Consider the following 17,801-nt stretch of genomic DNA (forward strand, 5'->3'; position numbering starts at 1 on the left):
TTTCCTCAGTCGCAGCATTCAAGTGGATACTATGAGTGTGGTGAGTATGGTCATATCCGGAGGGCTTGTTCGAGATTGGTGGGCACTCAGTCGCAGCAGCAGGATTCCCGTGCTATGGTTCAGGCACCAGGTGTTCCACCGCCTGCTCCGCCAGCTAGAGGTGGAGGTAAAGGTGTTAGAGGTAGAGCTCAAACCGCTAGAGGTGGAGGCCAGCCAGGTGCAGGTTGTCCCAGGATGTCGTTCAGGGTGGTGGGACCCAACCCCAATGTTATGCTCTACTAGTCATGCCTAAGGTTGAGGCTTCCGATGCGGTTATCACAGGTACTGTTCTGGTTTATGGCAAAGATGCTTTAGTTTTATTTGATCCAGGGTCTACATACTCCTATGTGTCATCTTATTTTGCACTGTATCTGATCATGCCTAGTGATTCCTTGAGTGTTCATGTATGTGTCTACACTGGTGGGTGATTCTATTGTAGTAGATCGAGTCCATCGCTCGTGTATAGTTGTGATCGAGGGTCTTGAGACTCGTGCGGATCTATTACTCCTGGACATGGTTGATTTTGATGTCATATAGGGGATGGACTGGTTATCACCTTACCATGCTATCTTAGACTGTCATGCCAAGACTGTGGCCGTAGCCTTGCCGGGCTTACCTCGTTTAGAGTGGAAGGGGACTCCTGGTCATTCTACCCGTAGTGTTATCTCTCATGTGAAGGATCGACGTATGGTCGAGAAGGGGTGTTTGGCATATGTTCGTGATTCTAGTACTGAGATTCATTTTATTGATTCTGTGCCTATTGTTCGTGAGTTCCTTGAGGTATTCCCTCCAGACCTGCCGGGTATGCCACCCGTTAGGGATACTGACTTCTGCATTGATTTGGCTCCGGGCACTCAGCCTATTTCTATCCCACCGTATCGTATGGCCCCGCCTAAGTTAAAAGAGTTGAAGGAGCAGTTGCAAAACTTGCTTGAAAAGGGTTTCATCAGACCTAGTGTTTCGCATTTGTTAAGAAGAAGGATGGGTCGATGAGAAAGTGTATTGATTACCGGTAGTTGAACAAGGTTACAATCAAGAATAAGTATCCATTGCCGAGGATTGATGATTTGTTTGATCAGCTTCAGGGTGCCAAGGTATTTTCGAAGATTGACTTGAGATCTAGCTACCATCAGTTGAGGATTAGGGCATCCGATGTCCCTAAGATAGCTTTCCGCACTCGGTACGGGCATTATGAGTTCTTGGTGATGTCATTCGGGTTGACAAATGCCCCAGCAACTTTTATGGATTTGATGAACCGAGTGTTCAGCCTTACTTGGATTCGTTTGTGATAGTCTTCATTGATGATATTTTGATCTATTCCCGTAGCCGAGAGGAGCACGAGCAGCATCTTAGAGTGGTTCTTCAGACTTTGAGGGATAGTCAGTTGTATGTTAAGTTTTCGAAGTGTGAGTTCTGGCTGAGTTCAATTGTATTCCTGGGTCATGTTGTATCAGCAGAGGGTATTCAGGTTGATCCGAAGAAGATTGAGGCAATCATTGAGGCAATCAAGAACTGGCCTAGACCAGCATCAGCAACAGAGATTCAGAGTTTCTTGGGATTGGCAGGCTATTATCGTCGGTTTGTAGAGGAGTTTTCATCTATTGCAACCCCGATGACCAGGTTGACCCAGAAGGGTGCCCAGTTCAGATGGCCGGACAAGTGTGAGGTGAGATTTCAGAAGTTCAAGACAGCTTTGACTACGGCACTGGTGTTGGTTTTGCCCACAGGTTCAGGGCCATATACAGTTTATTGTGATGCATCTCATATTGGACTTGGTACGGTGTTGATGCAGGATGGTAAGGTCATTGCTTACGCTTCACGACAGTTGAAGATTCATGAGAAGAACTATCCGGTTCATGATTTGGAATTAGCAGCCATTGTTCACACGTTGAAGATTTGGAGGCATTATCTGTATGGCGTGGCATGTGAGGTGTTCACGGATCACAAGAGTCTGCAGTATTTGTTCAAACAAAAGGAGCTAAATTTGAGGTAGAAGAGGTGGTTAGAGCTGTTAAAAGACTATGATATCACCATCTTATATCATCCGGGAAAGGCAAATATGGTGGCCGATGCTTTGAGTAGGAAGTTAGCCAGTATGGACAGTCTTGCTTATATTCCTATCGATGAGAGACCGCTTGCTTTAGATGTTCAGGCTTTGGACAATCAGTTCGTGAGGTTGGATGTTTCTGAGCTCAGTCGCGTGTTAGCTTGCACGGTCGCTCGTTTTTCTTTATTAGAGCATATCCGTGATCGGCAGTATGATGATCCCTATTTGTGTGCCTAATGTGGATGGACTTCGAGAGTTGATTCTAGAGGAGGCCCATAGCTCCCGGTACTCTATTCATCCGGGCGTCGTGAAGATGTATCAGGATTTGCGAAAGCATTATTGGTGGAGGAGAATGAAGAAGGATATCGTTGCACATATGGCTCGGTGTTTGAATTGTCAGCAGGTTAAATACGAGCATCAGAGGTCCGATGATTTGTTCCAGAAGATTGAGATTCCTGAGTGGAAGTGGGAGTGTATCACTATGGAATTCATTGTTGGACTCCCACAGACTCAAAGGAATTCGACACAGTGTGGGTTATTGTTGATAGGCTGACCAAGTCAGCACATTTCATTCCTAAGGCAACCTCCCACTCTTCCGAGAAGTTAGCTGAGATCTATATTCCGGAAATTGTTCGTCTTCATGGTATGCCCGAGTCTATCATTTCGGATTGAGGTACGCAGTTTACCTCCCATTTCTAGAGAGCAGTTCAGTGAGAGTTGGGCACACGGGTTGAGTTGAGCACAACGTTTCATCCTCAGACGAACGGGCAGTCCGAGCGGACTATTCAGATTTTGGAGGATATGCTCTGAGCTTGTGTCATTGACTTTGGAGGCACGTGAGATCATTTTTTGCCTTTAGTAGAGTTTGTCTACAACAACAGCTACCAGTCGAGTATCCAGATAGCTCCTTATGAGGCTTTGTATGGTAGGCGGTGTCGGTCGCCGGTTAAGTTTGAGCCGGGGGTACGGATCTAGTTCAAGGTGCCTTAGACAAGGTCAGGATTATTCAGGATAGGCTTAGTACAGTTCAATCCAGGCAAAAAAGTTATGCCGACCGTAAGGTTCGAGATTTGGCATTCATGGTCAGTGAGCGGGTATTACTTCGGGTGTCGCCTATGAAGGGCGTGATGATATTTGGGAAGAGGGGCAAGCTTAGCCCTAGTTCATTGGCCCATTTAAGATTTTTGATTGAATGGGAGAGGTGGCTTACAGACTTGCATTGCCGCCGAGCTTATCAGCCGTGCATCCAGTGTTTCATGTGTCCATGCTTCGGAAATATCACGACAATCCATCCCACGTGTTAGATTTCAGCACTGTCCAGTTGGACAAGGACTTGTCTTATGAGGAGTCGGTAGCTACTCTAGACCGGCAGGTTCGTTAGTTGAGAATTGAGATCGAAGAGTTTTCCTTCTGTTCGTGTTCAGTGGAGAGGTCAGCCTGCTGAGGCATCGACCTGGGAGTCCGAGTCCGACATGCGGAGCCATTATCCCCATCTTTTCCCCGACTCAGGTACTTCCTTCTTCTGTCCGTTCGAGGATGAACGGTTGTTTTAGAGGTGGAAGATGTGATGATCTTATGACCCAAAAGATCATCACTTGTGTTAAAAGTAAATTCTGCATTTCGAGGCCTTAAAAACCTCTTTCAATATCACCTCGACTTGTGTGCGCAGTCCGGGCGCGTAGCCGAAAAGCCATTTTGTGAAAATCTGTGAAAAATGATGAATTTTACCTTTAAAATGAGTTTTAAGTTGACTTCGGTCAACATTAGGTAAACAGACCCGGACCCGTAATTTGACAGTCCCGGAGAGTCCGTAGGAAGATATGGGACTTGGGCATATGCCAGAAATCGAATTCCGATGTCCCAAGCCCGAGAAATAAATTTTTAAAGAAAATTATTTTCTGAAATTATTTATGAGTTTTGGAAATGAAATGTGTTTAAAACTTCATGGTATCGGGTCAGTCTAGTTTCGGTGCCCGGTACAGCTCTTATATGTGATCTAAGATAAGTCTGTGAAATTTGATAAGAAACAGACTTGAAACGACGTGAATCGGGTCGTTTTTGGGAAAATTTGAAGTTCTTAAGAAATTTCATGATTTTGATGCTAAATACATAGTTGTTGATGTTATTTTAGTGATTTGAATGCACGAGCGAGTCTGTATGATGTTTTTAGGCTGGTGTACATATTTGGTTTGGAGCCCCGAGGGCTCGGGTGAGTTTTGGATAGGCCACAGAGTGGAATTTTGACTTAGGATGTTGCAAATTTTGAACTGGTGTATTGCAGGCCTGCAGGCTTTGCATTTTCGAAGCCTGGCTCGCAAATGCAAGATCGCATTTGCAAAGGCCATGTCGCAAATGTGAACTAGCCCAGGCCAACAGTGTCTCGCAAATGCGAGGTTCCCATCGCAAATGCGATTCCTCCCAGCTACTGCCTTAGTCGCAAATGCGACTCCTGTATCGCAAATGCGAAGAAGACCGGAAAATTTACTTGGTCGCAATTGCGACATTTTGTTCGCAAATGCGAAGGTATCAGAATCCTGAAGGGTTCACAATTGCGAACCCGGGTTGCAATTGCGATATCAGAGACCTGTAAATTCACACTTATATGCATTTTCAACAATTTTTCACATCTTCTCAAAATATAAACTCTCTTGGGCGATTTTCCAAAGAAAACGTCTTCTCCAAATCAATTGTAAGTCAATTTTAACTCGTTTTCTTCAATCATTAACATCTTTTCACATGATTTCAACCCAAAATCAATGATTTTCATGAGGAAAATTGGGTGTTTTGGGTAGAACTTAGGTTTTTCAAATTTTGGGGATTTGGACCTCGATTTGAGGTCCGATTTCAAAAACAATTATATATTTGGGTTCGTGTGAGAATGGGTAATCGGGTTTTGGTTCGAATCTCGGGTTTTGACCATGTTAGGCCGGGGCGATTTTTGATTTTTTGGGTAAAACTTTGGAAAACTTATTTTCATGCATTGGAATTGATTTATTTAGCATTTATTGATGTAATTAAGTAACTTGTGGCTATATACGAGCTAATTGGTAGTGGAATCGCGAGGTAAAACGATAGTAGAGGCTTGAATTGTGTTCGTAGCATCGAGGTAAGTGTTTGGTCTAACCTTAGCTTGAGGGATTAGGAGTTGAGTCCTATTTGCTACATGTTATTTGTTGAGTACGACGTATAAGCATGGTGACGAGTATCTATACGTTGGTGTCAAGCATAACCGTGAGTCTTAAATTAAAATTGTTGTGTTCTTGATAATCGTACGTATGCCTAAGTTGTTGATTCTCTGAGTTGAGCAAGGATTATGATTATTCTCGTGGGAATTACTTATGATTGAGTATTGGTGCTAATTTAGGTAGTTAGATGTTGAAACAAGTTTGGTTATAGCTGATTTCCCTTGCCGGGACGTAGTTACTTATACTGTCGATTCCCTTGCCGGGATAGTATTGTTTCTTAATTGATCCCTTGCCGAGACTCTTGTTGTGATTGGTGTTGAACTGTATATGTGGATCGGGTTGCACGCTGCCACAATATTATATTTGGATCGGGCTGCACGCTGCAACAATATTATATTTGGATCGGGTTGCACGCCGCAACAATATTATATTTGGATCGGGTTGCACGCCGCAAAAATAATATAATTGGATCGGGTTGCACGCGCACAACAGTGATGAATGATATGGATCGGGTTCCACGCCGCAATAGAGTTATTATGTTTTGGGATCGGGTTGCGTGCCACAACAATTGATAATACGAAGTGTTCATAGATTGGTTACGAGTTCCTTATTGTTTGGCTGTAAAATTCTAAATTGTTCTTATGCTTTTCTCTTAATTTACTGTTGGTACTAATATTCCCCATAGCATGTACCCCTCCCGTCTTTACTTGTTTATTCCTGTTTTATTTTCCGCTGCATATTATATAACTGCACAGATTTATTTGGTAGTCTGGTCCTAGCCTCGTCACTACTTCGCTAGGGTTAGGCCAGACACTTACTAGCACATGGGGTCGGTTGTACTGATACTATACTCTGCACTATGTGCAGATCCCAAAGCGGCAGCTTTTGGACTGTAGCATTGGGTGGCTGCCTTCAATCCAGCTAGAGATCCCGAGGTAGTCCTGTAGGCGTCTGCAGGCCCGACGTTCTCTTCTATCTTTATATGTATTCTGTTTCATTTGCTTCAGAGACAGATTGTACTTTCCTTTCAGACATTTGTATGTGGTAATTCGTAGACAGTCCGTGATATTGTGACACCGAATTTCGGGTAGAGATGTATGTTGGCATTGTCGTACTGGCTATGGTTAATTAATTATCAGATTAAGTCTTCTACTTGTATTTGTTTATCGTTAATATTTCATTGTTAATCACATGTTAGTTTAAATTGTTGAAAAGGGCTAGTTAATGATTTAGTGATCTTATAATACGTGGCTTGCCTAGCTTTCACGAGTAGGCGCCATCACGACTCCCGAGGATGGAAAATCCGGATCGTGACAATACAATTGACTGAAAATAATAGTATACTCTCCATCTGAGTTGGTTCTATTTATTATTGGATTGTATAATTCTTGCATTATATAATATACTTTGATAAATGATTCTTTTCCCATCGAAATTTGTTATTCGGGATGCATATATGTATATAAATATTGAATGCAGTCTGAATTTTACTATTTAGTGTTTTGACTTATTATGATCTATTTAATGTTTTTATCTCAACTCTACGATGACTGTATGCAATTTGTCGTATTACTTGTTAAAATTTTCTTTTAGTGATAAGACATTAATTTAAAGGATGCAATATATGTACTTTTTGTTAGAAGGAATTTAATTCCGGTTTCTGGGCAAAATAAGAGATGGATTTTTTTTTATTTTTCGAATAACTCTTGAGTTATTGAGCTTGATAAATTTTTTATCTCTTGTGGTACATGAATGCATGACCTTGTTATTGTATATTAATGTCTCTCCTGAACAGAACAATATTAATCTATCTCATAAGAGAATATGTTCTTCTAAATTGAGTAAAACTTATCTATGCACTTTTGTCTAAGTCATATTAATCTAGATAGGATTTCAAGTTGGTCAAGGATGGACCTTAAGGTTCATTGAAAGTAGAGGCACTATCAACTTGTAGATCCCATTTGGAAGGAAATTTGACTAAAGGTTATTTCCCTTCAAAAGGAAATAAAGCTAGTGATAAGTTAGAATGAGTCCCTTCTGACTTGTATGGTTAAATGAACATACTAGTAAGAGATAATTTTGAGTATTTTGTGACATTCATAAATGATTGCTCAAAATATTAATATATTTATTTGATGCACCATAAGTCTTAATGAATTAAGTAATTCAAGATTTTAAGACTTGAAAAATGGAGAAGCACCAAGGAAATATATTAAGTTATTGCAATTTGATTGTAGTGGCAAGCACCTCTCTAAAGAGTTCTTTTGTTACTTATCAGAATAAAGGATTACATCTCAATTGACTTCACCGTAAACTCCATAATAGAGTAGTGTAGTAGAAAGAAGAAATAAGTCTCTTTTGGATATGGATAGATTAATGACATGTTATTCAGATTTGCCTTATTTGTTTTTGGAATATTTCTTGGAAACTGCAAATTACATTTTGAATTTAGTTCTTTCTAAGTTAGTACCCGGGACATCTATAGAACAGTGGACTGAATGTAAGCTAAGTCTGTGGCATGTTCAGACATAGGATTGTCCTGCATATGTGCTGAAAGAGAAAACGGGTATGTAAGTTGGAACTAAGAATGGATAGGTGCATGTTTATTGAATATCCAAGAAAACGAATGGAGTTTTATTTTATTGTGTTAAAGAAAATAAGACAATTGTTAAAACAAATACATTTTTCTAGATAAAGACTGTTTAATAAAATATGTTCCTAGAAGTAAACTATTTTTACAAGAATTGGGCAAAGAAATAACTAGATGTCAAAGAACATCAAAACTCACACGTCGGAATTGACGTTCCATTGCATTTAAGTAGTCGGAGAACGTTAATAGATATCATATGCCTTTATCGAGTGGGAGTGATGTTTGAACAGTGAACACTATAGTAGAAGTCACTAATATTTCAATGTTGTAAGATAATGAAAGTAATATTAGTAGTACTTCGTCGTAGTGGGAGAATGCTAAAGAAAATCATAGTTCGGTGCACACTCTTGGGATAGTTTCGGTAACAGGATCCCTGAAGAGTTTAATACCAAACTAGATAGTTACGACAAAGCACTACTGGACAAATATTGCATCAGGCATAACTTGACAAGATTCTTTAACAAAACCTTATTTGGTGAAGACTTTTAATAGTCATGTAAAAGAATGCCTCAGAAAGTTGTAGATACATGGTTATGAGTCTAAGTAGGAGATTATTGGGGCATATACTATTAACCATGCATTTGGATATAGTATATTCTAATAATTGTCATGGTTAAAATCTAAGTGGGAGATTGTTATGATATATACTATTAACCATGGATTTGGTTTAGATATAGTATTTATTATAAAACAATTGTTCATTCAGTTTTAATAAAGTTTTAAATAGATCATATATTAGTCTATGTCCTTTGCTTATATAGTAGATGATTTAGTGTATAGAGTTTAGCTTATACACGGAAGATTAAATCACCGGTTCTTATAAGTATAAAGTTTGAGTTCACAATCTAGTGATGGAATTGGACAAACCATCACGAATGATTGTAGCACAAGATTAAATATAATTTATCTTGATCATGGGAATGGTTTAATTCCAACTTCTTGTGCTAGTATATTTTTTATGTATTGAACGGACCAAGTAGAGATACGTATTTTATACTGACTTAATAAAATAAACTCTCTAGCCATTAAATGTACTTATACTCTTAATCTTGATATAATTATTATTAGTTGTGCACATTATTATTATTTTGATATAATAATAATAATAATAATAATAATAATAATAATAATAATAATAATAATAATAATAATAATAATAATAATAATAATAATAATAATAATAATAATAATAATAATAATAATAATAATAATAATAATAATAATAATAATAATAATAATAATAATAATAATAATAATAATAATAATAATAATAATAATAATAATAATAATAATAATAATAATAATAATTATAAGTTTTCATGTGTAAACTCGGCCGGTGGATTTTGTATCTGATACATGAAATAAGTTAAGCGAAATTCTAAAGTAAATAATCAATAAATTAAATCGTCAGTAATTTAATTTAATTGATTAGTATCTGAATCTTAACATGGGGAGTTAAATAAGATTTAATGGATGAATTTCGAAATTGAATAAGGAGTGCAATTACGAATTTTTAGTGGAATAATTCGTAATTAATTATGGTGGATATTAATTTCGAAAATTACAAATTAATTCCATAATTGGAAGCCTTGTTAATTAAATTCTGTGGTCCCTACTGTGCCTAAATAATAGGAAATAAAGGAATCCTTTTTCTGGTGGAAAAGAAAACCTAACAGGTTTTGGAAAAGGGTCTTAACCCTTAAAACTTGTGCTATAAATACATAAGGTTTTCCACCTAGAGGGATGAGTACATGGTGGCTGAAATTTTCAGCCAAGTTTTCCTAGAAATTTCGCCCACACGAAATTGCTATTTTCGGGTATTATTTGGGTAACACAGTAGAAGACCGTGGAACGTTCGAGGATCACGATTGTGCGGGTGATGGAGATTCCATTGAGAAGTTATGGAACTGAAGGCTCACGTGGTAGAAGAGATATGTTCACGCTTCAAGAGGTAACCCGTGAAATCCCGTTTATGCTAGTTGTCTAAATTACATGTGATTTTGATACTGGGATTGCTTCCGCTGCATATAATAATCCATCAATTGGTATCAGAGCTCACTCACATCTAATTAGATAACTAAGTTTTTCATGAAACAAGAATATGGTGTTTATGTATACGTCTAAGATTTTGCCAATGGTCACCATAGGATGACCAGGCCAGGCTAGTATAGTTGTTGCCAAAGTGTTTTCCAGCAATAAGGTGAGGGCGGTTTGCAAAAATAATGTCGTTTTAGGATAGACATTCTTTGGCAGCTGATGGAGATGCAACGATAAGTACTCTACGGGAACCAAATTGGAGAAAGAGCACTGGAGCATGTTTTTTTGAGAGTTTCTTGTGTAGGTAAAGATGACTGATTATTGGAAGATTTGGAAATGGGGATGGTGGAAGATTTTGGAGCTTGTGAAGGACATGTTGAGTTAAGATATACAGTGCTAGAAACAGGGGAATAGCTAAGCACATGGAGGAGAAATCCATTGAATTCTTTGTATGTCTACAATTGATTTGATTAAGGTCGACTTATTATCTAATATATAGGAAATTAAAACCAGTTTATTGGTGGAATAAATCTTTTGTGTTTTGTTTCCACCAAACAAGAATATCCTTTTCTCAACTAGGAATTGGATCATTATACTTGCTTATCGAACTAGGTTCCTTATTGCTCGTAGCATACAAGAAATAAGAGGCAGGTTCGAATGAGGCTTCTTTACTTCGTAGCCTTAACTCTCTTATGCTTGTCAACATGAAAAATTGAAATTACAAACTTCTAAAATTTTTCTTCGTTAGCTACGCCAATGAGATAACTAAAATTAGCCCGTCTCTATTAATAAGGTTGTTTTCCTTTTCTTGGTCCAATTGATAAGGTTGTTAAAGCGCTAGTTTAATTTGTTATAGTAGTTATTATTGTTGTATTATGCAAATCATAGCATTTGTCATTTTATCACAAAAATGGAAAGAGTCAAAGAGGCCTTCCTTTTTATTTTCCTTTCTTTTTTAGTACCAGTTTCAGTTTACCAAGCAAGGTCTCGAGATGAATACATCACAGACTGATGAGTTGAATGAGATTCTCCACCCTTAAGCACTTGACCAGAGGTCTCCAGTTCAAACTGAATGGACAAATTCTTTGTAAGGAGTGCTTCCCCCTTAAATGAGCCCTAACATGGTGCGAATATGGATTAGCCAGCCATGTGTTTCGAATACCATATGGTTAAACAAATAAAAAAGGAATACATTGAGATATAATATGGTTTAAAATTGATTACATTGATATAGGTTACCAATAATAAAATTCTAGTTGTGGGGATGTTGGTAGAAACCAATTATGTTCAAATCTGAGAGAGAAGATTAGCCATTTTAGGTCGTGGGCTACACTTGGCCACCAAAGGTTGAGCTTTAGGCAAAGTAAGTCCAGTTCCTTCAGTCATATCAACCAATTCTTCGCCGATTCGTTGCCAATCAAAACATTGAATAATACATCCCAATGACAAGGCAACCATTCGAACAGCCAATCCTTCTCCAGGACAACTCCTTCGTCCAGAACCAAAAGGCATCATTTTGTAACCATCTCTAACACCATCTAGTCCTTGAAATCTTTCTGGTTTAAACTTTCTTGGTTCATCCCATAGCTTTGGATCATTGTGAATTGCCCACAAATTCACAAGTAACATGGTTCCTCCGGGTACACGGTAGCCTCCTACGGTGGTTTCCTCTGACGACTCGTGTGGGACTAGTAGAGGTCCTGCAGGGTACATTCGGAATGTCTCGTTGATTATACAACGTAGGTAAGGTAAGTTGTTGATGTCTGACTCGTCGAGTAAACGTTCATGTCCTATGCGTTCATCGATTTCAGCTTGTGCTTTCTTCAGAGTTTGAGGGTGGTTTAACATTAAAGATAAAGCCCATTCCATTGTCCCAACTGAAGTATCCGTACCAGCTGATAATAGAACCTACATATATAAAGAAAAAGTTAACAACATGAATAGGTAAATATTTGGGTAAACGTAACCCTAAAGATATTGGACTGAAGTGAAACCTTGGTCTATAGAGGCAACGTAAAGAGGAAAGAAGAGGGTAAATTTCGATGGAATCCAATATTTGTGCCATACTGCAATTTCAGTACAATAATTAGATCGGAAATTGAGTATCTCAACTCTCTTTATTACAATTATTGATCATTTCGTCTGCTCCCACTTTCAGTGGGGACGTTTTTTGATCCAATAGCGTCGTCCATGACAGGGGCAGAGCTAGCCTTCAACTTATGAGTTTGATTGAACCCACTAACTTTGATTTAAACTCTATATTGATCTTAAGAAATTCATATAGTATGTACCTATTATTAATTTATAATTCAGTAACTTAGAAGGGTTAGAATTTTAAACCCATAAACTTCAGATTCTGATTCTGACATACACTGTCGCTACGATAGATACGTTTGAAAGCTAAGTAACGTTTTTTCCTATGTTAACTAAGATGAAATAGAGTTTTGTGTTTTTGATAAATTCGATATAATTTAAATAATCTTATTCACCATTTCGTGATTTGTTTTTGTACGGTTTGATTATTTTAACTTTTTAAGTATTTACATTTTATTTTAATTCTGAAAAGTACTTAATTAATTCAGCCTTTGGATGTCAAATCCAAACGAGATTTTGATAAGATTTTCATTGAATAACGTCAGAATTGTTTTGGACCCTACAGGTGTTTAATTCAAACATGATACAATTAAAAATACGCCTTGTGGTTTCAAAGATATTTCCTACTAAAATATCCCGACAAGTCAATAAAGGAGGGAGTACTATATACTCCACTATACTTTGAGTGGGGGACAGTAGTACACTACCTCACCCAAACTAAACGTTCTACATAATTTAAGCAAAGTCATTGACATTTTAAGGAGAAAACAAAAATGATTGGATAATAGTATACCTAACAGTAATCCTTCCTAAAAAGAAAAAAATAAGGGATTTTCCAGTGGGAATATTTGACTAATGCTCATTTACTATTAATAAATTTGAAAATACAGTAGATTTACTACACCAACTCCTTTCTTTCCAAATTGGGATTATATAATTTTCATCACAGTACTTGTGGTTTCAATACTTTTTACAAAATTTCATGGACACACATATTTTTTTTTAAAAAAGAAAAAATATATATGGACAAATGGGTTCATAGTGGGCATTTGGACATAAGAATTGTAAAATTTCTAAATAGGATGAAAAATTTTTTCAAGTCAAAATGGTATTTGAAATTTAGAGTTGTGTCTGGACATGAATATAATTTTGGGTTGCTTTTAAAGTTTTGTGAGTGATTTGAGCAAAAATTTTGAAAAATAGCTTTTTAAAGTTTTTCAAATTTTCGATAATTTCCAAAATGCATCATCAAGTAAAAATTGAAAATTTCATGAACAAATGCGGATTTCAAAAAAAAATGAAAATACTTTGAAAAAAAGGGAAAATTTTCTTATGTCCAAACTGGAAAAATCCTTTAGTGTAGAACTTAAATTCTTTCTTTATCTATCTCTTTTCTTTTCTCTTTTTAAGCGCAGAGTTAGGATAGTGGTAGATCAAATGGAATTCTCCACATTAGAGTTCAAATTTGGACTAAACTTGTTTATCAAACCATGATTTATAGCATATTACTCCGCTTTGATTTCATACTTATGCTTAAAAAGAAGGAAAGAAATTAATGCAAAATTGAAATAGAAGGAAAGTAGAGAACTTACAAGCATAAGGCTTCTGATGATTTCATCTTTGTAATATTCCGGTTCATTTTCTTGTAGTGTTAACAAAACTTCAATTAAACATTTCTTATTCCCTTCAATTTCTGAATCAGTAACACTACCTTCCTTCTCCATTCTCTTTCTGCAATCTTTAATTAATTCCTGCATAAACTCATCTCTGTTCTCTTGCAACACAATTAAGCTTTTCTCCAATTTTCTCACCAATAACTTCAACGCCGGCAAAAAGTCACCAATATTCGTCGCCCCCCCAATCCTGAAAGTCTCTTGCACCATGCCTTTGAATCTCGTTGCTTCTTCAATGTCCTCCACGTTCTCTCCATAATATCTAGTGAAGAAATAATTAAGTAAATAAAAGTATAATCTTCTAACAGCTTGAAACCCATCAATGAAGTGATGGCATATTTCAACATAATAACAGTCATCGGCCTTGGGTTTAATTCTCACCATCAACCATTATTAATTAGTGAGAAATGTAACATATTGAATAAATAGGTACAACTAATAAAAGATATTGTTCAAAAGATACTACATATACTTGTGTAAAAATAACGAAAATTTCACACAAATTTATGTCTGAGATTTCACTAAAATCTTATAAAATATTAAATTTTGAACCTAGAATTTCAAGCATTCAGAGGTTGAACACATCAAACTTAAGGGCCCGTTAAAAAATTATTTTTTTCGGAAAATTTTCATTTATTTTGGAATCATTGTTTCGCCATGAAAATTTAGTTGAAGTTGAATTTAGAATTGTTCGAAAATTTGAAAAACTACAAAAAAGTATTTTTTTTAAAAAAAAACGCACATCAAATCACTAATAAAAATTCAAAAGCAGCTCCAAATTAAAATATATTCCTGTAAAAACACAACTCTAATTTTAAATATTATTTTCACCTGAATTTGTTTTTCTTCACTTTTTTCAAGAATTTCACAATTCTTATGTCCAAACGCCCATTAAATTATGAATCCGAAATTAATAAGCGTGTAGAAAATATAAATAAAAGTGTACTATCTTTGGTAATTAAACATTTCAAGAATACCTTTTTCCAGCAATTGTCCGCATCATAACATTCAGCATCAGCTCAAAGAACATAGACTTCATATCCACAGATTTTTCAGCCATGGCAGAGGAATTAAGCCTCTTGACCATAGATTTCACTTCATCAATACGAATCCCATGTAGCATTTGAAGACGATGAGTCGAAAACATCTCAACTGAAGTAATCCTTCGCAGATTTCTCCAATGATCTCCGTACGAACTCCAAGCCAAAGATGTAAAATTATATCCAAGATGTTTTCCAGCCATCAAAAGAGGACGATTCGCGAAAATAATATCGTTTTTTGTTAAGCACTCTTCAGCTGCAGATGGTGAAGAAACCAAAAGAACTTTTCGTGAACCGAATTCGAGTAGAAGAACAGAGCCATAACGTTCGGAGATTTTGGCTAAGGTACGTTGAAGAGGTTTTTTGAAGAGATAAAGATGACCAATAAATGGGAAAGTAAGAAATGGAGCTGGTGGATTATTTCTGAGTTTGCGTAGAAAATGTTTTGTGATAATGTAAAAAGCTAATAGGAGAGGAACGTATAAAATTGGAGAAAACATGTTAGCCATTGGAATTTTGTTTTTTGGCATAAAGAGGAATATGAATGTGTTTTGGTAATGGTTGGCATATTAGGTTGTTGTTTGTATTTATATTGAGGTTTAAATGGAGGACTTGAGATGGGGTCAATGTTGTGAATAATGGGGTCAGTTCTTTTTACCAATGTCTTAGATTTTTCTTTGGGTTCTAGAAATTTAAGTGTAGTATATTGTTTAATAATAAAATACGCTGATTTTCTTTTCTTAAAGGAAATCAGCTTACTTGCTTTGTGTAAACTTGTTGATCTATATTTTAAAGCAAAGTGTGTTCAACCGTACGTCTACATCACGTTTTTGGAATTAATAGACTAATGGAGTAATTTTGTTTCTTTTTAAATTTTTATGATGCTAGAGTTAATGTTAAGATGAAACCCCACAATAATTTGTAAGAAGACGAAGCAGAAACGAAGAAGATGAATGAGATTTCAACTTGTACAGACATGAAGAAGAAGACAGATTTCACACATAGCAAAAGGACTTCGGAGTTTTCTAGATAAATGTCGTTCTTTATCTCTTTTATTTTTGCTCATTTAATTTTACACGTGGAAGCATTTCAACCCTTGAAGCTATTCAATTTGAGCCATTGATATGGCAAATCCAGCGGTACAGAAAAGGCTATGAGAGTACATGTTAGGAAATATTTTAGTTTTTCTGTTATAGCATTAGGGAATAGGAATTGAACAAGTGTACATAATTATTTTATTTTTACATTTTCTTTTAGCTAGATTACTTGTATAAAGAGAAACAAGATATTGTGAATACATCATCAGAAAATTTCTACAATTCTATTGTCCAATTCTTTCATGGTATCAGAGCGATACTAGCTCGATCCTTCAATTCTTCATCAAATTTACTATATCAATCTTCTTCTGATCTTCATCCATGACTGGAACAGAAGCTGCCCCAACCCTCACTACTACTAGTTCAACCAGCCAAATGAAAAACCTTGACTCCAATCATCCCTACTTCTTTCATTCTTCATATTCACCTGGGATGAGTCTTGTCAATGTACCCTTTGATGGGAGAGATTTCCCAGGTTGAAGGAGATCCATTCTCATTGCTCTTTCAGCCAAGAACAAACTTGGCTTCATCGATGGGATTTGTGAAGAACCTAAGCCTGATTCAGCATATCATCCTCTGTGGAGCAGAGCTAATGATATGGTGACTTCATGGCTGCTGAATTCTCTGTCAAAAGACATAGGAGACAGTGTCATCTATTCAAAAACAACAAGAAACTTATGGAACAGTCTAGAGCATAGATTTGACCAATCAAATGGGGCCAAACTATATCAATTCCAAAAGAAAATTTCAACATCAGTTCAAGGAAATAATAGTATTTCAAGCTATTTCACTACACTCAATAAGCTATGAGATGAAATGGACTCTCTAAGCTCTCATCTAAATTGCTCCTATGATTGTCTATGTGGTAGAAAGGCTAAAGTGGCTAAGTTCCTAGAGGATCAAAGGATCCTGCAATTCATCATGAGGCTCAATGATGTGTATGCTCAGGCTAGAGAAAACATTCTCATGATGAGTCCACTCCCTAGCATGGACTTTGCCTATTCATCGCTCTTACAAAATGGGAACCAGAGAGAGGCCTTTGTGAATATGGCCAGCCCTCAACTCAACTCAGATGCATCTTCATTTATGGTTGCTGGACAAGGAAAGGGCGCACTTATAAGGTACAACAATCAAGGACAAAAGGGATGGAATCCTTCATCAAAATCTAGAAACAATCAGCAGCAAAAGAGCAAAGCTAAGAAGAAATATAACCCAAATGTGAGCTGCACTCATTGCATGAGAACAGTACATGTTAGGGCAAATTGTTACAGGCTAATTAGATTCCTAGATGATTTTCAGTTTATCAAGACTAACAATTATCAGCCTACAGTAAAAGGAAATGCAGCAATGGGAGGACAGGAAAATGAAACCAACCCAAATCCTAACAATGAAGGGGTAGTAGGAAGTCAAAATCAATCTTTTAGCAGGGATCAAATTTCAGAACTAATCAAACAGGTTCAATTTGGTAATGCATGAAATAGAGGATCTGAAATCAATGCAAATGCAGTTGCTGGTGCTATTCTTAAGTATTCAGGAACATGTTTGGCAGTGTTTAACACTAAAACTTGGATCATTGATTCAGGGGCATCTGAACATATGTTTTTGATTCAAGTTCCTTTTTAGAATTAACTCCTCTTTCTATACCTGTTCATATTAGCTTGCCTAATTCTTTTCAACTATATGTCACACACATAGGAAGCGTTTCCATTCAAAATGACATGATTCTTGAAAGAGTCCTCTATGTTCCATCTTTTAAGTATAACTTACTATCAGTTCAAATGTTCTCTTAATTTAACATCTAGTGGGTATGTCTTGCCGGTCCCTTTAGAAGGAGGGGGAAAACTTTTGGTAAAATAAAAGGAGGATTGTACTTGCTGAATCCTATTTTCATTAGTGCAGAACCTACTTCTTCTAGTCAAAATGCATTTTCAATTCCAAA

The 17,801-nt window shown here is 36.7% G+C and overlaps 1 protein-coding gene across 1 annotated transcript; it reads right to left on the reverse strand.

Moving 5' to 3' along the window:
- Positions 1-11,127: 11,127 nt before the first annotated feature.
- LOC104242824 (cytochrome P450 81Q32-like) lies at positions 11,128-15,330 on the reverse strand. The gene is made up of 3 exons (XM_009797923.2): positions 14,703-15,330; positions 13,645-13,987; positions 11,128-11,866 (listed from the first exon to the last, which is right to left on the reverse strand). The coding sequence occupies exons 1-3, from the start codon at positions 15,293-15,295 to the stop codon at positions 11,246-11,248; spliced, it is 1,557 nt and encodes a 518-aa protein (XP_009796225.1). The 5' UTR covers positions 15,296-15,330; the 3' UTR covers positions 11,128-11,245.
- Between the last annotated feature and the right edge of the window lie 2,471 nt (positions 15,331-17,801).

This window comes from Nicotiana sylvestris, chromosome 4 (genome assembly GCF_000393655.2).
Source record: "Nicotiana sylvestris chromosome 4, ASM39365v2, whole genome shotgun sequence".
NCBI lineage: Eukaryota > Viridiplantae > Streptophyta > Magnoliopsida > Solanales > Solanaceae > Nicotiana > Nicotiana sylvestris.

Excerpts from the sequence above, each read along its gene's own strand:
- LOC104242824 (XM_009797923.2), bottom strand. The coding sequence starts at position 15,295 with ATGCCAAAAAACAAAATTCCAATGGCTAACATGTTTTCTCCAATTTTA. Across the intron at positions 13,988-14,702 it reads CGGACAATTGCTGGAAAAAG|ATATTATGGAGAGAACGTGG; the intron begins GTATTCTTGAAA and ends TTTCTTCACTAG. Across the intron at positions 11,867-13,644 it reads TCATCAGAAGCCTTATGCTT|GTTCTATTATCAGCTGGTAC; the intron begins GTAAGTTCTCTA and ends TTATATATGTAG.